Below are 27,934 nucleotides of genomic sequence, written 5' to 3' on the forward strand. Positions count from 1 at the left end.
TTTTTTTAGCACTGATCGCTGTATTGGTGTCACTGGAGATGTCAGTGACACCAAGTCAGTTCCCCCCCCCAGTGTCAGAATGCCCGCCGCAGTCCCGCTATAAGTCACTGATCACCGCCATTACTAGTAAAAAAAAAAAAAAATCCCAGTCTCTATGCCGCCATTTGTAGATGCTATAACTTTCACGTAAATCAATTAATTTACACGTATTGGGATTTTTTTTTAGTGAAGACACGGAGCAGAATACATTTTGGCCTAAATTTATGACGAAATTAGATTTTTTTTAAAAAATTTTAATGGACATGTTTAATAGCAAAAAGTCCAAAATATTGGGTGTTTTTTTTCTCAAAATCGTCGGTCTTTTTTTTTTTTTATAGTGCAAAAAATTATAAATGCACAGGTGATAAAATACCACCGAAAGAAAGCTCAATTCGTGGGAAAAAGGACGTAAATTTCATTTGAGTGCAGCATTGCATGACCGCGCAATTGTCAGTTAAAGTAACGCAACGCAAAAAATGGCCTGGTCAGGAAGAGGGGGGGAGGGAATCTTCAGGAGGGGGAGTGGTAATTACTTCATGTGTTTAATTTTCAGGACTGCATGCGATATTTAGGCAAAATGTGTCTGGACACCTAAATACCGCATGCGAGTTGTTTTGTGAATGGAGCCCAATGTTTTTCGTCCTCTGATGATTCAATACACTGGTATAAAGTGCTGCCCAATCAGGCAATGGGGTTGATTTACTAAAGGCAAACAGACGGTGCACTCTGCAAGTGCAGTTGCTCCAGAGCTTAATAAATGAGGTAAAGCTTCACTTTGCAAAGAATACTCAATCACCTGCAAGAAATATTTTTTAAAAAATGCATTTTGCTTTCACATGATTGGGTGACGGAAGTCAGCAGAGCTTCTACTCATTTACTAAACTCTGGGGCAACTGCGCTTGAAAAGTGCACAGTCCAGGGGCGGACTGACCATTCGAGCACTCGGGCACTGCCCGAGGGCCCGGGTCAGTAGGGGGCCCCATGAAATGCCCCTGGTACCTTTTATAGGCTTTTTTGGGTGTCCTTTAAGTTTAGGCAAGGACACAGGGGCCCCATGATCCCCTATTGACCGGGTGCCCCATGAGTTGTCAGTCCACCCCTGGCACAGTCTATTTGCCTTTAGTAAATTAACAACAATATTGTAGCTGGTCATGTATCAGGTAAACTGTGGGGTTGCTTTACTAAAGGCAAATAGACTGTGTACTTTGCAAGTGCGGTTGCCCAAGAGTTTAGTAAATGAGCAGAAGCTCTGCTGACTTCCATCATCCGATCGCATGCAAGCAAAAATTTCGTTTTTTTTATTTTGCTTGCATGTGATTGGTTATTTTTTGCAAAGTGAAGCTTTACCTCATTTACTAAGTTCTTGAACGACTGCACTTGCAGAGTGCACATTCTATCCCATATGGAAGAAAAATATATTTGAAATATATTTTAAAAATATTCTTCCCAAATATACTGACATATATTTGAAATACTACAATTTTGCCCATATTCAATATATTTCAATAAATAAATAAATATATTTAAAAAGTATATATATTTTAAATATATTTTAAATTTTATAATAAAAACACATTTCAACATGCAGTGTCTATATATCTATATATACAGGTGAAACTCGAAAATTTGAATATGGTGCAAAAGTTCATTTATTTCAGTGCAGCAACTTAAAAGGTGAAACTAATATATGAGACTCATTACATGCAAAGCAAGATAGTTCAAGCCGTGATTTGTCATCATTGTGATGATTATGGCTTACAGCTCATGAAAACCCCAAATCCACAATCTCAGAAAATGAGAATATTCCATGCAATCAATAAAACAAGGATTGTACATAGAACAATATCGGACCTCTGAAAAGTAGAAGCTGCATATGTACTCAGTACTTGGTTTGGGCCCCTTTTGCAGCAATTACTGCCTCAATGCGGCGTGGCATGGAAGCTATCAGCCTGTGGCACTGCTGAGGTGTTATGGAAGACCAGGATGCTTCAATAGCGGCCTTCAGCTCTTCTGCATTGTTCGGTCTCATGTCTCTCATCTTTCTCTTGGCAATGCCCCATAGATTCTCTATGGGGTTCAGGTCAGGCGAGTTTGCTGGCCAATCAAGCACAGTAATCCCACGGTCATTGAACCAGGTTTTGGTGCTTTTGGCAGTGTGGGCGGTGCCAAGTCCTGCTGGAAAATGAAGTCAGCATCCCCATAAAGCTCGTCTGCGGAAGGAAGCATGAAGTGCTCCAAAATCTCCTGGTAGACGGCTGCGTTGACCCTGGACTTAATGAAGCACAGTGGACCAACCCCAGCAGATGACATGGCTCCCCAAATCAACACAGACTGTGGAAACTTCACACTGGACTTCAAGCATCTTGCAGTGTGTGCCTCTCCATTCTTCCTCCATACTCGGGGTCCTTGGGCCTCTCCATTCTTCCTCCATACTCGGGGTCCTTGGGCCTCTCCATTCTTCCTCCATGCTCGGGGTCCTTGTGCCTCTCCATTCTTCCTCCATACTCGGGGTCCTTGGTCCTCTCCATTCTTCCTCCATACTCGGGGTCCTTGGGCCTCTCCATTCTTCCTCCATACTCTGGGTCCTTGGGCCTCTCCATTCTTCCTCCATACTCGGGGTCCTTGGTTTCCAAATGAGATGCAAAAGTTGCTCTCATCAGAAAAGAGGACTTTGGACCACTGAGCAACAGACCAGGTCTGTTTTTCTTTAGCCCAGGTAAGACGCTTCTGATGTTGTTTGTTGTTCAGGAGTGGCTTGACAAGAGGAATACGACATTTGAAGCCCATGTCCAGGATCCGTCTGTGTGTGGTGGCTCTTGATGCACTGACTCCAGTCTCAGTCCACTCCTTGTGAAAGTCCCCAACACTTTTGAATGGCCTTTTCCTAACAATCCTCTCCAGGCTGCGGTCATCCCTGCTGCTTGTGCACCTTTTTCTTCCACACTTTTCCCTTCCACATAACTTTCTATTAATGTGCTTTGATACAGCACTTTGGGAACATCCAACTTCTTTTGCAATTACCTTTTGAGGCTTTCCCTCCTTATGGAGGGTGTCAGTGATGGTGTCAGGTCAGCAGTCTTTCCCATGATTGTGATTCCTACTGAACCAGACTGAGAGACCATTTAAAGGCTCAGGAACCCTCTGCAGGTGTTATGGCTTAATGATCTGATTAGAGTGGGACACTTTGAGCCGAGAATATTCCACCTTTTCACAATATTCTCATTTTCTGAGATTGTGGATTTGGGGTTTTCATGAGCTGTAAGCCATAATCATCACAATGATGACAAATCACGGCTTGAACTATCTTGCTTTGCATGTAATGAGTCTCATATATTAGTTTCAACTTTTAAGTTGCATTACTGAAAAAAATAAACTTTTGCACAATATTCTAATTTTTCGAGTTTCACCTGTATGAATTTTTATTATAAAAATTTAAAATATGTCTTTAAAAGTATATTTTTTCAGACACACACACACATATATATATATATATATGTATATATATATATATATATCATGCTGAAATGCATTTTTATTACAAAATAAGTTATTCTAAAAATACATTTCAAATATACTGTATGTCTTTAAAAATACAAATCTACATTTTTGGAATGCACTTACAAATATATGTAAAACTATAGGTTAAAATGACTTTTTTATATGTTAAACATATGTTTTTAAAAATATATATTTTTTATTTTTATCATAAAACACATTTCAACATGCTATATATATATATATATATATATATATATATGTGTGTGTGTGTGTGTTTGAAAAAATATACTTTTAAAGACATATATTTTAACTTTTTGTAATAAAAATAATAAAAATGCATTTCAACATGCAGTATATATATATTTAGGAAAAATATTTTTAAAATATATGTCAAATAAATTGGAAATGGGGGGGGACAGTATAAATTGATCAGGGGACTGAATCGGGAGGGCATATGGGAGCAGAAGTCGACCATGGACCTTGGGGAAAGATGGAGGTGACAGAATGGATGTGGACAGGGGAGGGGGACCCCTTATAATCCCTATTTCTTAGTAAACAACACTAATAATCCAGCAGCAAATATTTCTGATCTTTTTATGGAGATTTAGATCCTTACCATACTGTATATAGGACACACCTCGGTGGATGTGGATCAGTAGACATTCTACAAATAACTGTTTGACTCGTTCCCTTCTGTCCTGGAAGACTGGCAATACTGGAGGAGCTGTATCTGGGGATTAGCTCCCAGCTGAGTCGATATATATAGCCGGGAACCTGACATGCTGGATATTTTCAGAGTTGCTTCCATAAACACTTCCATTGGGGGTCTTTCATAACACCCCTACTGAAAATCTGGATACTGGATGTTTTCTTTCAACACCAAAAAAAAAAAATAAAACTACCAAGAAATGAAGGGGCTTTGGACAACTTTGACTCCTGAATGGGTGACTGTGGTGGGGACCAGGTGCGGACTGACAACTCATGGGGCCCCCGGGCAATAGGGGATCATGGGGCCCCTGTGTCCTTGCCCAAACTCAAAAAAGCCTATGAAAAAGGTACCAGGGGCATCTCATGGGGCCCCCTACTGACCCCGGGCCCTCGGGCAATGCCCGTGTTTCCAGATGGTCAGTCCGCCCCTGGTGGGGGCTGTAGAGTTCAAGCTCCTTTGCCTGAGGTGACTGGCTCATTGACCTCTGTGCAGCACTGCAGTATATGTCGGAGCTATATAAATGTCCAATAAAAGTGTATGATTGTGGTGGGTCATTAGAACGTAAGCTCTTTTGGTGCAGAGACTGAAAATCCACCCAAAAATCACAGTTACCTTCTTTAATTTCCTCTAACCAAGCCTGTTAGGAAACGGTAGATCATTTTTTTTTCAGGAAACAAGAAACATTTCTTGGCGGTGTCCACTCCCACTTCCTCACACCTAAGCCAACCCCCCCCCCCTCCTATTCTGTGCACCAGCCCGTTGCCGCCACCGTATGACTGCTGTGACCAATAACAGCAGGTCGCATGACAATTGTAAACTGTATACATTGTATACAATTGCATTGCTAGCTGAGATTGGTCACAGTAATCACATGGTACAGAGTGGGCCAATCACAGCCCACAGCCCCCATCTGAGTCATGTGTTAAGCTGTGGCCAATCACAGCTAATCATAACAAGAAATCGCAACTATTTTATTGAATAGGCTCATATACAGTAACAAACAAGCTAGCAGCATGTCTTTGAAGTGTGGGAGGAACCTGGAACACCTGGAGGAAACCCATGCAAATACAGGAGGAACATGTAAACTCCATGCAGATGGCACCCTGACCAAGATTAAAACCAAGTGCTGCAAGGTATAACTACTAGCTACTACTGTGCTGCCCTTGGGGTTATAATATAATACATCCTTTCTCAACCGGGGTGCCCAGGCACCCCAGGGTGCCTTGAGGTTTCTTCAGGGGTGCCTTGCCAAAATGTCTAAAAACTGCCCAAAACTTGTATAAAAGCCAGCGGCTGAATTTTAGTTACACAAAGCCACAGGTTGTCATTGTGAACCATAACAACCTTCTAGCCGCCGGCATCCTGACAACCAATGACATCATCAATTGATAAGGAGGATGTCAGCTGCCTGCACAGCATCCTAGTTTGACCCTCCCCCGCCCCTCTCCATCAGTGCTGGGGTCACATTAGCTCAGTGATGGAGAACAACTGAGGGAGAAGAGAAACATTGGAATACTAGTCAGTACCAGGGTGCAAAAGTGTATTTGCTTTGGAAGAATAAATCACCTCCACTGTTGGGTGTCCTACATGTGTGGATGTTGCTGTGTTATATACAGCTATTAGAACAGTTTTCACATTTTAGAATGGGGTGCCTCAAGACTGTCTATAATTTTAAAGGGTGCCTCAAGACTGTCTATAATTTTAAAGGGTGCCTCAAGACTGTCTATAATTTTAAAGGGTGCCTCAAGACTGTCTGTAATTTTAAAGGGTGCCTTCAAGACTGTCCATAATTTTTAAGGGTGCCTCGGGACTGTCCATAATTTTAAAGGGTGCCTCAGAACTGTCCATAATTTTAAAGGGTGCCTCAGAACTGTCCATAATTTTAAAGGGTGCCTCAGAACTGTCCATAATTTTAAAGGGTGCCCCAGGACTGTTCATAATTTTAAAGGGTGCCTCAAGACTGTCCATAATTTTTAAGGGTGCCTCGGGACTGTCCATAATTTTTAAGGGTGCCTCAAGACTGTCCATAATTTTTAAGGGTGCCTCGGGACTGTCCATAATTTTAAAGGGTGCCTCGGGACTGTCCATAATTTTAAAGGGCGCCTCAAGACTGTCCACAATTTTAAAGGGTGCCTCAGAACTGTCCATAATTTTAAAGGGTGCCCCAGGGCTGTTCATAATTTTAAAGGGTGCCTCAAGACTGTCCATAATTTTTAAGGGTGCCTCAAGACTGTCCATAATTTTAAAGGGTGCCTCAAGACTGTCCATAATTTTTAAGGGTGCCTCGGGATTGTTCATAATTTTAAAGGGCACCTCAAGACTGTCCATAATTTTAAAGGGTGCCTCGGGACTGTCCATAATTTTAAAGGGCGCCTCAAGACTGTCCATAATTTTAAAGGGTGCCTCAGAACTGTCCATAATTTTAAAGGGTGCCCCAGGGCTGTTCATAATTTTAAAGGGTGCCTCAAGACTGTCCATAATTTTTAAGAGTGCCTCAGGACTGTCCATAATTTTAAAGGGTGCCTCAAGACTTTCCATAATTTTTAAGGGTGCCTCAAGACTGTCCATAATTTTAAAGGGTGCCTCAAGACTGTCCATAATTTTTAAGGGTGCCTCAGGACTGTCCATAATTTTAAAGGGTGCCTCGGGATTGTTCATAATTTTAAAGGGTGCCTCAGGACTGTCCATAATTTTTAAGGGTGCGTCAAGACTGTCCATAATTTTAAAGGGTGCCTCGGGACTGTCCATAATTTTAAAGGGTGCCTCTGGACTGTCCATAATTTTAAAGGGTGCCTTGACTGAAAAAAGGTTGAGAAACACTGGTATAATAGTCCAATTCTCTCTACAGCCAATGCTAACACAGGACAGAAATGAGTAGCTGTTGGCCGCATGACAGCAACTGTTTCTGTGACTACAATGAAACCAAGGGGTACCACATTCCAAAAAATATCATATACTTCACTGAATCCCTTGGCTGGGATGGGACTTTTAAGCTGCCAAAATATAGAGCTTAGACCATACGGTAAAATGTCATTCTGGTTTGGCATGAGATCTACATCTGTGACTTCGATGGATGATAACTATAAGGACAGTTTGATAGGAAGCTCTGGTTTGCACGGGTCTTATTTGTAGCGCGCTGAAATGAACTCGTTGCCGATGATGATGGTTAGCAAGAAGATGACCTCAAGGTCTTCTCTGCATCTCTGGCCAAAACTAGCATATGCTTTAATTAGCCCCTAATGCAGGGGGTCCTCAAATTACAGCCCGCGAGCCAGATGTTGCCCGCCAAAGACCGGGTACAGTGCATTGCCGTGTCCAGTACTTTAAGGTACAGGGTTCATATAACACCCCCCATTCCTTGCACAGTGAGGCTTTTGGTGCCTGAGCAGCCATCCACAAGGACCAAGTGCTGTCACATGGGGCAGCAGGAGGGTGCATAGCCATGTGTATGTATTGACTTGCTCAGGAACAGGGGCGGACTGACAACTCATGGGGCCCTCGGGCAATAAGGGATCGTGAGGCCCCTGTGTCCTCGCCCACACTCAAACCACACCCAAAAAAGCCTACGAAAGGTACCAGGGGCATCTCATGGGGCCTCCTACTGACCCTGGGCCCTCGGGCAGTGCCCAAATGCCCGAATGGTCTGTCCGTCCCTGCTCAGGAAGCTTACTCGGGAATCTCTGATGATCCACTGCCAATGGTCTATTGCAGGGCTTAAAATTTCGACTCCAGACCTACTATCCAGGCACAAACCTTACTCTCCACCAGTTGCCCCACCCAACCTTGCCCAGGTCCACCTCCAACGCCACCGCGTCCTGTCCCCCAACCCCGCCCCCAGCCCTGCCCCCAACCACGCCCCCTTAAAGCTTATGAAATTACATTTTTCTTTAGAATAAAGAGTCCAAAATATAAAACTGTATATCCCAGCTCCCCTGTACTCCATTATAGTGATATGACATGTATACAGTACTTACTGTCCTCCCGAGTCCCCCGTGGAGGTGGAAAGGGTGTCTCCTCTCAGCGGAGGAGAGCGGACCTCACCTGTCCCCTCAGCGGCGGTGCCGAAGAAGCCGGAAACCAGAAGTTGGAAACTGGAACTCGGCTTCACAATGAGGCTTGGAGCGCAGCCGCTCCATCAACTGTTCTCACCGCTCGAGAATTTCTCCTCGCATTTGGCGAGCGGGGCGAGAGGCTTTTTCAAGCCCTGGTCTATTGTGGATAGTGAACCCGTTACTTTGTCTACCATGTGACAACACAAGTGTTTGGTTATCAGTAACTTTGTGATAGTCCTTAGCACCATGTAAGTTTCAAGCCATGACCTAAAGCTTCCTTTCTTCGTTCTTGGATGTGGAATGGAGTCAAGAGGGAATGAAAGAAAGATGAGTATGTGCTTGTGGTTGGCAAGCACAGGTTCACTTTAAAGTTTTACTTTCAAGGGAACGGGTGGACTGACAACTCATGGGGCCCCCGGACAATAGGGGATCATGGGGCCCCGTGTCCACGCCCATACCCAAAAAATCCTATGAAAAAGCCAATGAAAGGTACCAGGGGCATCTCATGGGGCCCCCTACTGACCCCGGGCCCTCGGGCAGTGCCCGAGTGCTCGAATGGTCAGTCCGCCCCTGCAAGGGAAAAACATAGAGGCTGCTACTGCTGTACAATTTGCTTATGGGTCATTTTAGAACCACTGAGCACAGCCCAGCCTTTAAGTGTCTTATCCTCCAACTCATTCTCTCGCAGCAGTCAGTCATATAAGATGTTGGTTGCAGTATTTGGCATACACAAAAATTTGGCAGATGCAATGATGAAAATGAACAGCAAGCAAAGTAAAAACTTTAAAGAAGCACGGATGTTATTTCCAGGTAATAATAATTACTATAACAGTATAATATGACCCCTCCCCCACCTGCACCCACTTGCACACAATAGTCCCTTGCGGCACTAACCTTTCACAATGACAAGCACCGAGCTGTAGGTTTGACCGGCCAAGTTTGAAGCTGTACATGTGTATAATCCGTTGTCGATTTGTTTACAAAATAAAATTTTCAGCACAAAGTTTTCTTGCTCATCCTCATAGATGACGTGTCTGCGCCCTTCCGCGATGACCTCTCCATCCTTTTTCCAAACAATTTCAGGCTTGGGCTCCCCAGTGACAAAGCAACTCATTTTTGCATGTTTGCCCTCCGTCACCGTGCAGGTACGTGTGAGAACGCTGTAGGTGCTATCGCGCCCTATTTTGGGGGTAAGAGTAGCTGCTCTTTCATAATCTATGGACAAACTTAAGCCTAGACCGGTCAGTGGGTCCAGAGCACCATAGGAAGTTGCGTTGGACTCATAGGAACCGAGGATGGAAAGGTCGGTTTTTCGTATTTCCTCCCGTCTCTTCTGCAGGTGAGACAAAAGTGATGCCGTTTTACCATAAGCAGGTTCCAGAGCAGTGGTGCTGTTGGCATTGAGGTTGGAGAAAGATTCAATAAACAGTGAAGCAGATGCCTTGGTTTGGCCCACAGGGCTCTCGGCCCTACAAATATATGTCCCGCTATCTGAAAACCGAATGCAGTGGATTCTCAAAGAACTTGACTCCCCGTCAACCTCAACACGAATTCTGTTTGAGTCAATCGGTGTCCCCAAAGCCCTCCCGTCTTTTTCCCAACTGATGACTGGCCGCGGGTCACCCTGTACTCTGCAGCGGAAAAGGGCATTTTCTCCCAGGTTCAGCCTGGTGTTGGTTGGTTTGAGAATGAAAAATGGCGCACATTCGACTTGAGTGCTTTCCTTTTCATCCCCAATCTTGATGGTGACTGCTGCAAAAGATTCTCCAATGTTGTTGATCGCCCTACAGATGTACTGGCCGCTGTCTTCTGCAGTGAGGTCATATATGGTGAGCTGGTATAAGCCACCATCTTCTGTCATCTTGAAGCGACCTCCTGACTCAATGTGGACCTTGTCCTTTTCCCATGTGACTTTGGGGATTGGATTTCCGATGATTTGACAGCTCAGTGTTGCATCCTTACCCACAGATAACATGAAGGCTTTGGGCCTGGTCAGGAAGCGCGGAGCTCCGCTAAACGAGCTGTAATCCATCTTGGCAACCTGAAAAAGAAATAAACAATCAGTAAGAATAATATGAAGAGAGCTCAAGTCCAATTAAAGGGGGATGCGGTTTTTGAAAGGAGTAGCTGTTAAGTTCATTACACCAGCTAGGGTTGGCAAAGCTGTGGAGTTTGCAGCTGGCTCCATGGCCCGGGGCCAGAGGACAGCATGTTTTCTTCTGGATAAGCTCCGGAGTTGGAGCGAAGTCAAATCAGAACAGAATTTAGCTCTGGACATTTCTTCTTTATTCTTTCAAGGCTGTAGCATAGTTTCCTATGAAATTAGCTTTGTAGTCTACCTGAAGATAATCCATCACTTTTCTCATTTAGGGCAGAGTGATGCTCTCTTGCTAGCCCAACCCCAACCCATTAATGGAATCCACAACAAATATTGGCAGTCTGCTCTTTTTTTTTTTTAAATAAATCAAAACCAACAGTAAAAAATATTGGTCCTTCCATCCAATGTGATATTTGGAGAGACTACCAGCTCTTTCTCAAGCACACCACTTCTACTTATGCTGTTCTTCCTCTCTGTGGCTTCATCAGACCCCTCATAAAATACAGGGTTCTTCCAAGTATGGAAGTGAGCATGTGAGCTCCTCCCAGCATGCACTGCTCAGACCCAGTGGTGTATTTAGGTATTGTGCTGCCCTAGGCAACACAAAAATCGCCTGCCCCCATGGACACTGACTAATACCCCCCCTTCCCCCTCTCGCGGAGAGAGTCTGACATTGACCAACAACACCCCTGCCCCCCATCTGGGAGAGCCTTCCACTACCCCCCCTTCCCGGTGATAGAGATAGGCACCCATCTTCACAGCTCCCCGGGAAAGAGAGTTGGGCTCTACATACACCATCAAGCAGTCCCTCTCGGATATCACCTGATCCCCATGGTGTGTGTGTCCCTTCTTCCATCCCTTCTTCTGGGGAGAAGTGCTGCCCCCCTGAAACATGCCGCCCTAGGCAAGTGCCTTGTTTGCCTTGTGGTAAATACGCTCCTGCTCAGACCTAAGTAGCCAATCATGAGAGCTCCTCCCAGCATGCACTGCTCAGACCCAGTGGTGTATTTAGGTATTGTGCTGCCCTAGGCAACACAAAAATCGCCTGCCCCCACGGACACTGACTAATACCCCCCCTTCCCCCTCTCGTGGAGAGAGTCTGACATTGACCAACAACACCCCTGCCCCCGATCTGGGAGAGCCTTCCACTACCCCCCTTTCCCAGTGATAGAGATAGGCACCCATCTTCACAGCTCCCCGGAGAAGAGAGTCAGGCTCTACATACACCGTCAAGCAGTCCGCAGCCTCTCTCAGATCCCACCTGATCCCCATGGTGTGCGTGTCCCTTCTTCCATCCCTTCTTCTGGGGAGAAGTGTTGCCCCCCTGAAACATGCCGCCCTAGGCAAGTGCCTTGTTTGCCTTGTGGTAAATACGCCCCTGCTCAGACCTAAGTAGCCAATCACCAGAAACAAATACTGTCACATGAAAGCCTCAACACATTGTGAGATTTCACAAGGGCTTGACTTTGGGCTCTGATGATGGAATGGAGCCCAGCCTGGTCAATTGCTGTGTCCCTATTGCAGTCATATTCTTGCACTTCGTGTTCTGTCTGACATTCCTATCTTGGACAGAAAGTGAGAAGAATAACGTTTGGAGCAACCCGTCTCTGTATAAAAGTTACCCAGTTAATGCCCAACTCCAGGAAACTTTAATATTCTCCCTTGCAGTGGAGCTGTGCCTTCATTGCAAGGGTGAACTGCTTGTTTAGTCTAGGGCAGTGGTCTCCAAACTGTGAGCCACGAGCCGAATGCGGCCCTTTGCTTGCCTTTATCTGGCTTTTGGGGGATTATTCTTCACCCTGATATGAGACACCATTCTTCCCACTGACACCAGCAATGAGGCACCATTCCTTCCACTGACACCAACAATGGGGCATAATTCATCCCACTGACACCAATGATGAAGGACCATTCTGTCCACTCTTCCACTGACACCAACAGTGGGGCATAATTCATCCCATTGACACCAATGATGAGGGACCATTCTGCCCACTCTTCCACTGACACCAACGATGAGCCATTATTGCTCGCATGAATACTAATAATGGGACATTGTTGCTCCTCCTGCTTACCATAGGTACTATGTGATTGTTTTACTCCCACTTACCACCAAGCCTGAGGCCTTGCTCACTCTCACTGATGCTGGGGCATTTCCTACTCCCACTGGCCACAGTCTGCCCCTCCCCTTCCCCCAAAGTCTAAAGTGCAGTAAACTGGCCCTTTGCTTGGAAAGTTGGGAGACGCCTGGTCTAGGAGAAAGGAGAAGCACCTTTACTTACCTAATCCTCAGCTCCGCTGGCAGATGGCGCTCCCTCATGCTCCAACAGTGGACCGTACCTTGGCATCATCACGTTCAATGCAGGGCTACAGACCCTGCGTCAGTCTTGATGACATTAGGGCCATAATCTGCTGAACCATGGGGGAAGAAGATGTTGAGGGAGCCGTCTAGCATGGAGGATCGGAGAGTCAGGTATGTAGATCGTCTTTTCTATGCCCCTTAGAACTAAATAAGCAATTAACTTCCCATTGCAAGGCATTTTATGTTTCCATGAGTTGGGTTTTAAAGCTTTACCTATTAAAGAAGAGAGGAAATACTAATCATTCCAGCTTTCCGCCAAACAATAGTCAGTGTAGTGAAAACCAGGGGCGGACTGACAACTCATGGGGCCCCCCGGGCAATAGGGGATCATGGGGCCCCTGTGTCCTTGCCCAAACTCAAAAAAGCCTATGAAAAAGGTACCAGGGGCATTTCATGGGGCCCCCTACTGACCTCGGGCCCTCGGGCAGTGCCCTAGTGCTCGAATGGTCGGTCCGCCCCGGTAGAAACTGTCCTTTGAAGTTCACTGGGAACTGAATCTTCCAACAGTGCCAATTTCATTGGTCTCCCCAGGACCAGCTCTCTTTGGCTCCTCCCGCTGATATCTATATCACTACTTTCAACTATATCAGTTGTGGGTGTAGGAATATATTTTTTTCTATGGTTGAACTTTAGTATTTTTTCAGCCAGACTAACTATAAAACTAGGTAACTATGTACTTTTTTCTCTAATGACATGGAGGCCAGCAAGAGGAACCAGTGATGGTTGAAGGGATTACCTTTGCTGGGTAACTATTGTGCAGCCAATTTAAAGTACACCTCTAATAGCAAGTTATTAAAGTGCATTCGGCCTCCGGGCCACAAATTGGAGACCACTGTGCTAGGGGGTAGGATTGGGGGGTAATCTGTGCTAGGAAGGGAGGATTGGGGGAGGAATTTGAGCTAAGAGAGGGAATTGGTGGGGAGATTTGTGCTAGGAGAGTGGATTGGGGGGAATTTGTGCTAGGAGAGGGGAATGGTGAGGGGTGGAGTGTTAGGAGGGTGGATTGGGGGGGACTTTTGTTAGGAGGGGGGATGGGGGAAATTTGTGCTAGGAGAAGGAGATTGGGTTGTGTCAGGAGGGTGGGTTGCGGGGATTGTGCTAGAAGAGGGGGATTGGGGGGTGTTAGCAGGGGGGATGGGGGCGATTTGTGCTAGGATTGAGAATTGGGGGGTTCTGCTAGAGGGAGATAGGGGGTAATCTGTGCTCGGAGGGGGGATGGTGGGGGATTTGTGCTAGGAGAGGGGATTGGGAGGGAATTATGCTAGGAGAGGGGGTTGGGAGGAGATTTGTGCTATGAGAGGCGATTGGGGGGAGTTATGCTAGGAGAGGTGAATGGGGGGAATTTGTGCTAGGAGAGAGAAATGGTGGGGGGCAGAGTGTTAGGGGGGTGGATTTGGGGAGGGGGGACTTTTGCTAGAAGAGGGGGGTGGGTGGGGGAATTTGTGCTAGGAGAGGGGGGTTGGGGGGGGTGTTAGGAGGGTGGATGGGGGCGATTTGTGCTAGGATCAGGAATTAGGGAGGTTTTGCTAGGGGGGATGGGGGGAGTAATCTGTACTCTGAGGGGGGATAGGGGGGATTTGTGCTAGGAAAGGGGATGGGGGGGTTGTGCTAGGAGAGTGGGGGATTTGTTCCAGGAGAGAGAATTGGGGGGAATTTGTGCTGGGATAGGGAATTGGGGGGGTTCTGCTAGAGGGGGATAGGGGGGTAATCTGTGCTTGGAGGGGGGATGGTGGGGGATTTTTGCTAGGAGAGGGGATTGGGAGGGAATTTGTGCTATGAGAGGCGATTGGGGGGGGAGTTATGCTAGGAGAGGGGAATGGGGGGAATTTGTGCTAGGAGAGATGAATGGTGGGGGACAGAGTGTTATGGGGGTTGGATTTGGGGAGGGGGGACTTTTGCTAGGAGAGGGGGATGGGTGGGGGAATTTGTGCTAGGAGAGGGGGGTTGGGGGGAGGGTTGTGCTAGGTGAGGGGGGGATTTGTTCCAGGAGAGAGAATTGGGGGGAATTTGTGCTAGAAGAGGAGATTGGGGGGTATTTTTTTTACTAAGAGTAAGGATTGGGTGGAATGTGTGCTAGAAGAGGGGGATTGGGGGAGGTTTGTTTCAGGAGGGAGGATTGGAGGGCAATTGTGATAGGAGGGGGGATCGGGAGGAGTTGTGCTAGGAAGGGGGATTTGGGTGGGGGAAGGATAATTTGAAGGGGGTTGTGTTAGGAGGATGGATTTTGGGGTGAAGATTTGTGTTGGGTGGAAAATTTGAGTGGAAGGAGGATGCGCACTAGGAGAACTAGAACTACAGGTGAAGTTTTATTTTTTGGGTGGGGGACAAGTTGCCGGTCTTGCCTAGGCCAGAAAATAGTTTAGCATTGGCCCTGGTCGTGAGGGAGAAACAGGCCCTAAATCCAGTGGCCCCTACAGAGCTAATGATGGTGAAGTATCTCACTCCTTTCAGAGCTAACAAAAAAAAAGAACAGATTTTCTATACTGGCTACAATGTGGCACTTACAGCCCATAGATTCCTCTACTGATTCTACCTCTTACAATTACTATCTCTTACAAGCTGCTTGAAAACTGCTAAAAACATGACAAATGCTTTGCAAAATCTTGCTGAGCGCAAAGTTCCTAAACCCAACTTTACAAACCCCGAGTGTGTTCCACCGGCCATCCTTCTTCCAATATTGATCCTCTTTGCCGGTACTGAGTATGATTACACCTTTGTATGAAGCCCAAATGCCATGAACAAAGTCACCTCTCTCATTAGTCTTTCACCTCTGACACTCCCAGAAAGGAAACACCGCAAATCGCACCACTAAAATAGCCCCCTTAATCTCCGAGTTATGTCGATGGGCAGCGCATCCCCTCCCCCACCCCACTCCTGTGCAGAAGATCTGCTGCGCTCCCCCCCCAACAACGGGTTTGGCTACTAACTTCTTTACTACTGATGGAAACAATTTCTGGTCTGGAATTAAAGTGAACTTTCCGCTGATACTGTGTTCTTTTCCAGCAACACAAATATTTCTTCATAGGTCTCCATTGCAGACCTCCTTCTGAACTTGCTCGTTTCTGCACCATTCGCTGTCATGATGTACCCTTAGGGGTAGTGAGCTTTCTGGGTCCCCCTATAGTCCTGCACAGCCAGGCAACACGCATTTTCCTCCACACTTGCACGCTGGAGGCAGTAAACAGTCCTTAAGCTTGTTTTTCTGTAGTTTTATTAAGGGGTATTGAACTTGGATGGGGTTGAGGGCTGTATGGGATGGCCAAGGAACCAGGGGTGGACTGACCATTTGGAAACTCGGGCACTGCCCTAGGGCCCGGGGTCAGTAGGGGGCCCCATGAGATGCCCCTGGTACCTTTTACGTAGGCTTTTTTGAGTTTGGACACAGTGGCCCCATGATCCCCTATTGCCCGGGGGCCCCATGAGTTGTCAGTCCGTCCCTGCAAGGAACTGTAGGAACTTGAGGACAAACTCCTCAGCAACTATGTACAGATGTGGATAAAGAGAATGAAAGTCTCTCCTTTGAAGAGCGCTTCAGCTATTCTGGGGTACCTCCCCAAACCCCAAATCCTCCCCTTCACCCAGCTGCCTGAGCAAGGGGACCCAGAAGCTGCCAATTCCAAGCCCCAGATGAGGAGCTAGTTGGGTTTGCCACCTGACTGCCCTCTCCCCATATCTGGCCAGGGGGTACAGGTTTACTCTCTCAGTCCTCTCCTGTAGCTTGTGGGTTGGTGGCTGCCTTCAGGCCTTACGCTTGGCTGGCCCTTTCCCTGCTTCCCAGGCTTTCTTCTCTCAGGGGACAATGAGGCTGAGAGATCCTCCTTCCAAACTCCTACCTACAGGTAGGCCCCTCCCTGGGCCTCCTCCCAGGCGCCACACCATCTTCTACCCAACACTGACCACCAAATTGGATGAGGTTGAGGGCTGTATTGGATGCCCTAGACACTGTTGGACCTTGAGGACAAACTCCTCAGCAACTATGTTCAGATGTGGAAAAAGAGAATGAAAGCCTCTCCTCTGAAGAGCTCTTCAGCTGTTCTGGGGTACCTCCCCAAACCCCAAATCCTCCCCTTCACCCAGCTGCCTGAACAAGGGGATCCAGAAGCTGCCAATTCCAAGCAACAGATGAGAAGCTAGTTGAGTTTGCCACCTGACTGCCCTCTCCCCTAGACACGTCAAGCCTTACAATTGCACGCACCAGTGAAACGGCAACAAACTTCAGTATCCTATGAGTTTTTCAGAGTTTTTAGCGTTTTTGCATTAGCGTTTAGGAGCGTTTTCCCGCTTTTGCATTTTTAGCGTTTTTTACCAACCCCCCCCAATTTTTTTTTTGTCAAAAAAAATCCAAAAATACCGGTTTGTGGCATTTTGCCACGTTTTTCAGCATTAGAGTATTTTTCTAGCCAAAAATCATTGATTCCAGTCTATGTGTGTATGGACACATAGGATACCATGCTGGGGGGTTTACTGGCTGTAGAAAAAAATGTCAAAAGCCAAAAACAGCCGCTGTAAAAACATCCCGTGTGCATGAGAACTAATGGGCCTAGAATTAGGGCTCTTTCACACGGAGCAGACCCATTTAGGGGATCCGCTTGCTCAGTGTGGGGGATCTCTCCGCTGATCCCCGCTGAGCAAGCGGATGACAGCTCTGTTTCCGCTCCGCTGCTGCAGAGCGGACACAGAGCTGCTCGCTCTCCTCAATGAGCGGTCGGATGAAAACGGTCCGTCTATTCATTTTCATCCGACCCGATCTAACAGACGGAAGAGGAATTGGATCCCCATCTGTTCCTTTTTTTTGGCAGATCGGAAAGAATGTCCTCAGGTGTAAACGGATCTTTACAGAGATAGGTTGGTGACAGGTTCTCATTAATGAGACAGGTTCTCTTTAATGAGACAGGTTGGTGACAGGTTCTCTTTATGGAGACAGGTTGGTGACAGGTTCTCTTTATGGAGACAGGTTGGTGACAGGTTCTCTTTACTGAGACATCAGTGGGGGAAAGTCATGCTGAGTTTCAGAAGGTAGAAGTACTAACCACCAAGCCGCTGTGCTATTAAACCCCCCCCCCCCTATTTTTATATATGTGAGATGTAGCTTTGTATGGAGATGTTTGTCGGGGGATCATTATGACGGGGGATGTACAGCTGTTATCAGGAGGGGAAGGACAAGTGTTTGGTCTTCACATCATGTTGGCACGGTGCCCAGACAAACGAACCTACCGCCTGCGTTTTTATAGAGAATATCTCATCCAATATCATATTATTGGCCCAGTGATGTCACCAAACACGCCCGTGGTGTCAGCGCAGACAGCTGGGGGTCAGGTCAGTCAATGGGACGCACTGACACCACCATTGAGTCATTATGAACACAAACCGCACATCCATCCGGCTCAGTGCTCCCGCAGGACCCTGGGAGGAGTCTACTTCTACTTTACAGTGTATCTAAACCCAAATGTTCAATATATTGCCGTTTACCAGTACTCAGATATGGTGGCTGCATTCCTTTTTATTGTTTCCTTTCTTATCAAACGTTTATTATATTATATTTTATATTAATATTATATTTTTATATTATATTTGTGTTATTAATATTATATTTGTGTTGCTTTTCATATTATTTATTATATTATATAATTTTGTTGTGAGAAGAAGAAGAAGGAAGAAGAAGAAGAAGAAGAAGAAGAAGAAGAAGAAGAAAGAAGAAGAAGAAGAAGAAAGAAGAAGAAGAAGAAAGAAGAAGAAGAAGAAAGAAGAAGGAAAGAAGAAGAAGAAGGAAGAAGAAGGAAGGAGGAAGAAGAAGGAAGGAGGAAGAAGAAGGAAGGAGGAAGAAGAAGGAAGAAGAAGGAAGGAGGAAGAAGAAGAAGAAGGAAGAAGAAGAAGAAGGAAGAAGAAGAAGAAGAAAGAAAGAAGAAGAAGAAGTTAAGAAGGAAGAAGAAGGAAGGAGGAAGAAGAAGAAGGAAGGAGGAAGAAGAAGAAGAAGAAGGAAGAAGAAGAAGAAGAAAGAAGAAGAAGAAGGAAGAAGAGGAAGAAAGAAGAAGAAGAAGGAAGGAGAGGAAGAAGAAGAAGAAGAAGGAAGAAGAAGGAAGAAGAAGAAAGAAGAAGAAGAAGGAAGAAGAAGGAAGAAGAAGAAGGAAGAAGAAGAAAGAAGAAGAAGAAGGAAGAGGAAGGAAGAAGAAGAAAGAAGAAGAAGAAAGAAGAAGAAGAAGAAGAAGGAAGAGAAGGAAGAAAGAAGGAGAAGAAGAAGAAGGAAGGAGAAGAAGAAGAAAGAAGAAGGAAGGAGAGGAAGAAGAAGATTACTATTGTTATTAGTTTTTGTTTTTCCTTCTTTATCAACTGGTGATCCAGCCAGTTTCCAGGTTTTATTGTCGAAGCGTATTACTAAACCCCCAGCAGTACAATCAGTCTGTAGATGCAGCAAAGCATGCTTGTTATACTCACTGTGGAACCTAAGGGGTTAATCCTTTGCATGGTGTAAAAAGGTTGTTTGATCCTGTCTTCTCTGATCCTCCCTCTTCTTACCTGGTCCCTAATCCATCTTCTCATAGAACAGAGCCTCAGGGCAAGCTGCACACGCTCAGTTAGTTTTTTTATTTTTTTCTTCGTGGGAGAGTGCATGTAATTGGCACAGGGCCAATCAGTACTGTCCAGACAGAGGGTCAGGGGTTATGAAGCCTCATAGGACAGTCAGAGAAGAATGAAAACCCCTCCTACAAGCTTTAGCCAGTGCTCTGCTGGACACTGATAGAAGTCACAAGACTGCTATATACTGCTGATGAGAAAAGGTATTTAGCAGTTTATATTTACTAAAATAATTGCATTTCCATGTTCTGTGTACTGTGGGAGACCAGATATAGTGAATGTGGGGTCCGGGGAGACCAGATATAGTGAATGCAGGGTCCGGGGAGACTGGATATAGTGAATGCAGGGTCCGGGGAGACCAGATATAGTGAATGTGGGGTCTGGGGAGACCAGATATAGTGAATGTGGGGTCCGGGGAGACCAGATATAGTGAATGCGGGGTCCGGGGAGACCAGATATAGTGAATGCGGGGTCTGGGGAGACCAGATAGAGTGAATGCAGGGTCCGGGGAGACCAGATATAGTGAATGCAGGGTCTGGGGAGACCGGATATAGTGAATGCGGGGTCTGGGGAGAGAGGATATAGTGAATGCGGGGTCCGGAGAGATCAGATATAGTGAATGCAGGGTCCAGGGAGAGCAGATATAGTGAATACAGGGTCCGGGGAGACCAGATATAGTTAATGCGGGGTCCAGGGAGTGCGGATATAGTGAATGCAGGGTCCGGGGAGACCAGATATAGTGAATGCAGGGTCCGGGGAGAGCGGATAAAGTGAATGCAGGGTCCGGAGAGATCAGATATAGTGAATGCAGGGTCCAGGGAAAGCAGATATAGTGATTGCAGGGTCCAGGGACACCAGATATAGTGAATGCAGGGTCCGGGGAGACCAGATATAGTGAATGCAGGGTCCGGGAAGAGCGAATATAGTGAATGCAGGGTCCGGGAAGAGCGGATATAGTGAATGCAGGGTCTGGGGAGACCGTATATAAAAAATGCAGGGTCCGGGAAGACCGTATATAATGAATGCGGGGTCCGGGGAGAGCGGATATAGTGAATGCGGGGTCCGGGGAGAGCGGATATAGTGAATGCGGGGTCCGGGGAGAGCGGATATAGTGAATGCGGGGTCCGGGGAGACCGGATATAGTGAATGCAGGGTCCGGGGAGACCAGATATAGTGAATGCAGGGTCCGGGGAGAGCGGATATAGTGAATGCAGGGTCCGGGGAGACTGGATATAGTGAATGCAGGGTCCGGGGAGACCAGATATAGTGAATGCAGGGTCCGGGGAGAGCGGATATAGTGAATACAGGGTCCGGGGAGACCGGATATAGTGAATGCAGGGTCCGGGGAGACCGGATATAGTGAATGCAGGGTCCGGGGAGACCAGATATAGTGAATGCAGGGTCCGGGGAGAGCGGATATAGTGAATACAGGGTCCGGGGAGACCGGATATAGTGAATGCAGGGTCCGGGGAGAGCGGATATAGTGAATGCGGGGTCCGGGGAGAGCGGATATAGTGAATGTGGGGTCTGGGGAGAGCGGATATAATGAATGCAGGGTCCAGGGAGACCGGATATAGTGAATGCAGGGTCCGGGGAGAGCGGATATAGTGAATGCAGGGTCCGGGGAGACCGGATATAGTGAATGCGGGGTCCGGGTAGAGAGGATATAGTGAATACAGGGTCCAGGGAGACCGGATATAGTGAATGCAGGGTCCGGGGAGAGCGGATATAGTGAATGCAGGGTCCGGGGAGACCGGATATAGTGAATGCAGGGTCCAGGGAGACCGGATATAGTGAATGCAGGGTCCGGGGAGAGCGGATATAGTGAATGCAGGGTCCGGGTAGAGAGGATATAGTGAATGCAGGGTCCGGGGAGAGCGGATATAGTGAATGCAGGGTCCGGGGAGACCGGATATAGTGAATGCAGGGTCCAGGGAGACCGGATATAGTGAATGCAGGGTCCGGGGAGAGCGGATATAGTGAATGCGGGGTCCGGGTAGAGAGGATATAGTGAATGCAGGGTCTGGGGAGAGCGGATATAATGAATGCAGGGTCCGGGGAGAGCGGATATAGTGAATGAAGGGTCCGAGGTTTAGGAACACTTTGACTGAACAAGCTGAGATTAGAAGCTGATTGGTTTCTATGGACAGCTGCACCAGATGTTGCACTCACCAGTTTTAGTAAATCAACCCCTTTTCTGCCATAGGGTGGCTACACTTACTCCTTCAATGTATCTGTGGAGGAGCACGGGTGGAAGGAAAGAAAATCACTTGATTCCTCCAACAACACAGTCAGTGTTGATGAGGAATCTTTTCTGCAAAGACGGGGAACCTTCCCTGCTGGCAGAATACAATGATCAGTGTTGCGACCATGTGAATATGTGTAACTGTACTTAGTGTCAAAATTAAAAAAATACTTTTTTTAACAAAAAATTACACACATATATACATACAGTATCTCCCAGAAGTCCCCCCCCCCCCTCACATTGGTTTAATATTTGATTCTCTCTTTTCATGTGACAACACTGAAGAAATGACACTTTGCTACAATGTGACGTAGTCAGTGTACAGCTTGTATAACATGGAAATTTGCTGTCCCCTCAAAATAACTCAACACACCGCCATTAATGTCTAAACCGCTGGCAACAAAAGTGAGTCCACCCCTAAGTGACAAGATCCAAATTGGGCCCAATTAGCCATTTTCCCTCCCCAGTGTCATGTGACTCATTAGTATTACAAGGTCTCAGGTGTGAATGGGGAGCAGGTGGGTTAAATTTGGTGTTATCGCTCACACTCTCTCATACTGGTCACTGGAAGTTCAACATGGCACCTCATGGCAAAGAACTCTCTGAGGATCTGAAAAAAATAATTGTTGCTCTACATAAAGATGGCCTAGGCTATAAGAAGATTGCCAAGACCCTGAAACTGAAAATCATTTAGTTTTGATTCGTTATTTGACTACTTGTAATCAATTCATTTGAGTCATTTTTGGAATTTCATTTCATTTATTCGAATTCGACCGAATTCTAAATTCCAAACAGAATAAAAAAATAATGTAGCTCTACTCCTTAAGGTACATATACACATAAATAATAAATTAATAGGTGATGTGTGATCACAAAATTGCATCGATTTAAATAAAAAGTGAAAGTGATATCAATTATTATTAATTATTAATTTGTGCCCATGATTCATTAAATCTACAAAAGTAAATTCGTATAACTCATAACATGTAAAAAACACATTTACATATATACATATGAATATATAATCACACGTGCCTCTCGTGTAGTGGGAACACCCCAATGTAACAATGCATAAAACAGTGCTCACAAAGTCCAATAGGTATTAATAGTGACAAAACGAAAAGCATGCGCTTCCAATGACTACCGTTGGTGACCAGAAATAAACAAGAAATCATGTGGATCTTTTGGGTGAATGTGAATTCTGACAATCCGACCACCATCTGGATTAGCCTCTCACCTCATCACTTCGACCCTTGCGGATCAAAGCGCTTTTGTGGATCCCCCTCACAGATCCTCCAAGATAGCTCTCACTCCAAATGTTGCTCCTTGTCGCACCCAAATCTCTCAAGACTTAATATTCCACCAATGGCTCCTCTCCAGGTAATTTGCAGCATCAATTTCTCAAATAAGATATAAGACAGATCCTCCCATAGTGCAGTATATTTTATTTTCCACAGTAGGGACAGATAGCATAAAATAATACAAAAGTTTATCACTCACGTGGCAGCCAATTCCTCATGCTTTCGGATGAGGGCATGTATGTATGGGTGTACAACTCAGTAAAACAGGTGTACCAAGATGGCCGCCACGCCGGAAATACGTCACCACGTCCCGCCGACGCGTTGCGTCACAATGTCATGTGACTTCCTCATGGCCCCTGAGGTGATGAGGTGAGAGGCTAATCCAGATGGTGGTCGGATTGTCAGAATTCACATTCACCCAAAAGATCCACATGATTTCTTGTTTATTTCTGATCACCAACAGTAGTCATTGGAAGCGCATGCTTTTCGTTTTGTTACTATTAATACCTATTGGACTTTGTGAGCACTGTTTTATGCATTGTTACATTGGGGTGTTCCCACTACACGAGAGGCACGTGTGATTATATATTCACGGTATTATATATATATATGTATATATGTAAATGTGTTTTTTACATGTTATGAGTTATATGAATTCACTTTTGTAGATTTAATGAATCATGGGCACAAATTAATAATTAATAATAATTGATATCACTTTCACTTTTTATTTAAATCGATGCAATTTTGTGATCACACATCACCTATTAATTTATTATTTATGTGTATATGTACCTTAAGGAGTAGCGCCACATTATTTTTTTATTCTGTTTGGAATTTAGAATTCGGTCGAATTCAAATAAATGAAATGAAATTCCAAAAATGACTCAAACGAATTGATTACAAGTAGTCAAATAACGAATCAAAACTAAATGATTTTCAGTTTCAGGGTCTTGGCAATCTTCTTATAGCCTAGGCCAGGGGTCTGCAACCTTTAAGACATAAAGAGCCACTTGGACCCGTTTCCGAGAGGGAAAAAAAAGACTGGGAGCCGCAAAACCATTGCAACATTTAAAACAAATCCGACACTGCATATATTGCGAAAAGCGCTCTGGTCATGAAGGGGGTTTAAGGGCCCAGTAAGCAAAGGGTTAACCAGGGCCACAGTGTATCGTCATAATCACAATCATAGCCTTAGGTCAGTGGTGGGCAACCTTTTTTTTCAACTGAGCCAAATCTCGCCAAAACCACGATTGAAATTTATTTTGAGAGAAACATTTTTAAAACTGAAAATACATCCCCCATATAGTAATTCATCCCCCATAGTAATTCATCCCCCATATAGTAATTCATCCCCCCATAGTAATTCATCCCCCATATAGCAATTCATCCCCCCTATAGTAATTCATCCCCCATATAGTAATTCATCCCCCCTATAGTAATTCATCCCCCCTATAGTAATTCATCCCCCATATAGTAATTCATCCCCCATAGTAATTCATCCCCCATATAGTAATTCATCCCCCATATAGTAATTCATCCCCCATAGTAATTCATCCCCCATATAGTAATTAATTCATCCCCCATAGTAATTCATCCCCCATATAGTAATTCATCCCCCATATAGTAATACATCCCCCATAGTAATTCATCCCCCATATAGTAATACATCCCCCATAGTAATTCATCCCCCATATAGTAATTCATCCCCCCTATAGTATTTCATCCCCCCTATAGTATTTCATCCCCCCTATAGTATTTCAACCCCCCTATAGTAATTCATCCCCCATATAGTAATTCATCCCCCATATAGTAATTCATCCCCCATAGTAATTCATCCCCCATATAGTAATTCATCCCCCATAGTAATTCATCCCCCATATAGTAATTCATCCCCCATATAGTAATTCATCCCCCATAGTAATTCATCCCCCATATAGTAATTCATCCCCCATATAGTAATTCATCCCCCATAGTAATTCATCCCCCATATAGTAATTAATTCATCCCCCATAGTAATTCATCCCCCATATAGTAATTCATCCCCCATATAGTAATACATCCCCCATAGTAATTCATCCCCCATATAGTAATACATCCCCCATAGTAATTCATCCCCCATATAGTAATTCATCCCCCATATAGTAATTCATCCCCCCTATAGTATTTCATCCCCCCTATAGTATTTCATCCCCCCTATAGTATTTCAACCCCCCTATAGTAATTCATCCCCCATATAGTAATTCATCCCCCATATAGTAATTCATCCCCCATAGTAATTCATCCCCCATATAGTAATTCATCCCCCATAGTAATTCATCCCCCATATAGTAATTCATCCCCCATAGTAATTCATCCCCCCTGTGTCAATTCACTTACCTTTGCTCTGCGCGTTCCTCTAGCTGTGTTCCCGCGCCGTTCTGGTCTTCAGGGCGGACTGTGAGAGGAGAGGAGTTCGTCACGCTGCCCCGCCTACATCCTGACAGCCAATGTTTGGAGGAGGGAGGGGAGCGGGCGCCCGGCACATAGAAGAGCTGCATTAAAAGAGCCGCGGCTTGCCGACCCTATTGCCTGTCACCTGGTGGGCAGTGTGCTCCGGAGCCGCAGGAAAGGTGAAAAAGAGCCGCATGCGGCTCCGGAGCCGTGGGTTGCCGACACCCGGCCTAGGCCATCTTTATGTAGAGCAACAATTATTTTTTTCAGATCCTCAGAGAGTTCTTTGCCCTGAGGTGCCATGTTGAACTTCCAGTTCAGCTGCTCCCCATTCACACCTGAGACCTTGTGACACTAATGAGTCACATGACACCGGGGAGGGAAAATGGCTAATTGGGCCCAATTTGGACCCTGTCACTTAGGGGTGGACTCACTTTTGTTGCCAGCGGTTTAGACATTAATGGCGGTGTGTTGAGTTATTTTGAGGGGACAGCAAATTTCCATGTTATACAAGCTGTACACTGACTACGTCACATTGTAGCAAAGTGTCATTTCTTCAGTGTTGTCACATGAAAAGAGAGAATCAAAGATTAAACCAATGTGAGGGGGGGGACTTCTGGGAGATACTGTATGTATATATGTGTGTAATTTTTTCTTTATTGTATTTATTTAACACAATCACTAGTATACGATTTAATGTTAGCAGCTTCTCCAGGTGTGTTTTTGTATTTAGTTGAAACACTTGGGAGCGCAGGAGGTTCACACCATTACTGTAATAAAAAAAAATAATGCTAACGTTACAATCCATAATTCACAATCCAAATCCATTTCAGCCACATTTTCACAGTGCCTTTGGTGATCACTACTCACCTCACCATACTGCAGCTCACAATTTTTATTGTACCCATTCCTTTATCTTCTATTCTGTTTTATTCTATTCTTGTTTTCGAATTTGTTTTCCCAATTTGAATTTGTTTTATAATTCGAATCGTTTCGAATTTCCTTTTGTTATTAAAGTGGAGTTTCACCCAAAAGGGGAAGTTCCGCTTTAAAGATTGGTCCCCCATTCTCCATTAAGGATTGTCACCTTTGGGGAGCGGGTACCCGAAATTGACAGGTACCCGCTCCCACTTCTGCTGTGATTGGAAGCGGAAGTTGTCCTTCTACCCTCCCTCCTCGAAGTCTTGTGGGACACGTGACAACGGGGCCATTCGCTACTTGCGCATGCGCAGTGGGCACCCGGCTGTGAAGCCGCAAGCTGTCACAGCCGGGTGCCCACACTGAAGATGCCGGCGCCTGGAATACAGGACGGTTGGTGAAACGGGCTGCGGCGGGGGCACCACGGGACCGAGGGACAGGTAAGTGGCTGTTTTTTGAAAGTCAGCAGCTACAGTTTTTGTAGCTGCTGACTTTTATTTTTTTACAGAGTGAGTGGAACTCCGCTGTAAGGATTTGTTTAAATGCGTTACAATTGTAATTTCGGAATTCGGATACATTAGAATCTTCCACCAACAGAAAATGTCCGAATTCGGAACAATAAAAAAAAGCACATGGCTAACAAAAACTCAATACCTAATATGTAAATATTGTTGCACTGCTGTGATATACTCTTAGGGCTCGTTCACACTTGGCTGTTTTGCCAACGCTTGCCAAACGCCCCTATAGCGTTTGGCAAGCGTTGGTCCGGCGTTTGCGGAGCGTTTTTTAACACTCCGCAAACGCCGCATGCGCGGTTTAGCGGTGGTTGCTAGGCATTTGCCGAGCGTTAATAACGCCCCACAAACACCTATAATGCAGTTTGAGTGGTGTTACCGCTCCGCAAACGCCCCGCAACCGCACCGCAAACGCCGGCCGAGCGGCACCATAGACGAGAATAGGAGGCTTCAACGTCTCCTGACTCGTCCAGAGGCGTCCGTTTTGCCGCAACGCGACGCAAATGCTCCCGTAAGAACAGCACCATGTGCTGTAATGTGCAGAATTGGCAGAGGCGTTTGGGAAGCGGTAAAAACGCTTTCCAAACGCCTCTCTGCCGCCTGCACACAACGCTAGTGTGAACGTAGCCTAATGCTGAATCTATAGCTGGTGATTTCTGATGAAACCTGCGATAATACCAATCACCTAGTTGCCGCCCGGCCTATAGCCAGATGGCGGCTGGGCAAACACCTCGGTCCTCCGGGTGGATGCCATATAGCGTCCTTTACGGAGCGTGCATTGCGCATGCCCGCAGGGCCGCGCTGTGGCGAGATCTGTCACCGGCCGTGTACCTCGGACACAGCCAATGACAGATCTGTGTACCGGCCCTGTTGCCAGTACCATGTGACCTGCTGTGACCAGGGGCGGACTGACCATTTGGAAACTCGGGCACTGCCGAGGGCCCGTGGTCTGTAGAGGGCCCCATGAGATGCCCCTGGTTCCTTTTTCATAGGCTTTTTTGAGTTTGGGCAAGGACACCCCATGATCCCCTATTGCCCGGGGGCCCCATGAGTTGTCAGTCCGCCCCTGGCTGTGACCAATCACAGCAGGTCACATGACAGTTGTATACAATGGATGGCTTCCTTTCATGCCATCCATTGTATACAAGTGTGTCTAGCTGTGAATGGTCACAGCGATCACATGCACAAGATGGG

At 45.9% G+C, this 27,934-nt stretch overlaps 1 protein-coding gene across 34 annotated transcripts in view; it reads right to left on the reverse strand.

The window, feature by feature from the left end:
- Positions 1-27,934, reverse strand: part of OBSCN (obscurin, cytoskeletal calmodulin and titin-interacting RhoGEF) — a 518,757-nt gene that overhangs the window by 458,878 nt on the left and 31,945 nt on the right. For all 34 annotated transcript variants that reach the window (XM_089660447.1, XM_089660452.1, XM_089660453.1 and 31 more), the window contains exon 2: positions 9,193-10,339. In XM_089660447.1, the coding sequence (XP_089516573.1) occupies positions 9,193-10,330 (1,138 nt within the window). In that variant the 5' untranslated portion in view covers positions 10,331-10,339. The remainder of the gene's footprint in view (positions 1-9,192; positions 10,340-27,934) is intronic.

Source organism: Staurois parvus, unplaced genomic scaffold (genome assembly GCF_062004578.1).
Source record: "Staurois parvus isolate SC_StPar_1 unplaced genomic scaffold, SC_StPar_1.0 ptg001245l, whole genome shotgun sequence".
In the NCBI taxonomy this organism is placed as follows: domain Eukaryota; kingdom Metazoa; phylum Chordata; class Amphibia; order Anura; family Ranidae; genus Staurois; species Staurois parvus.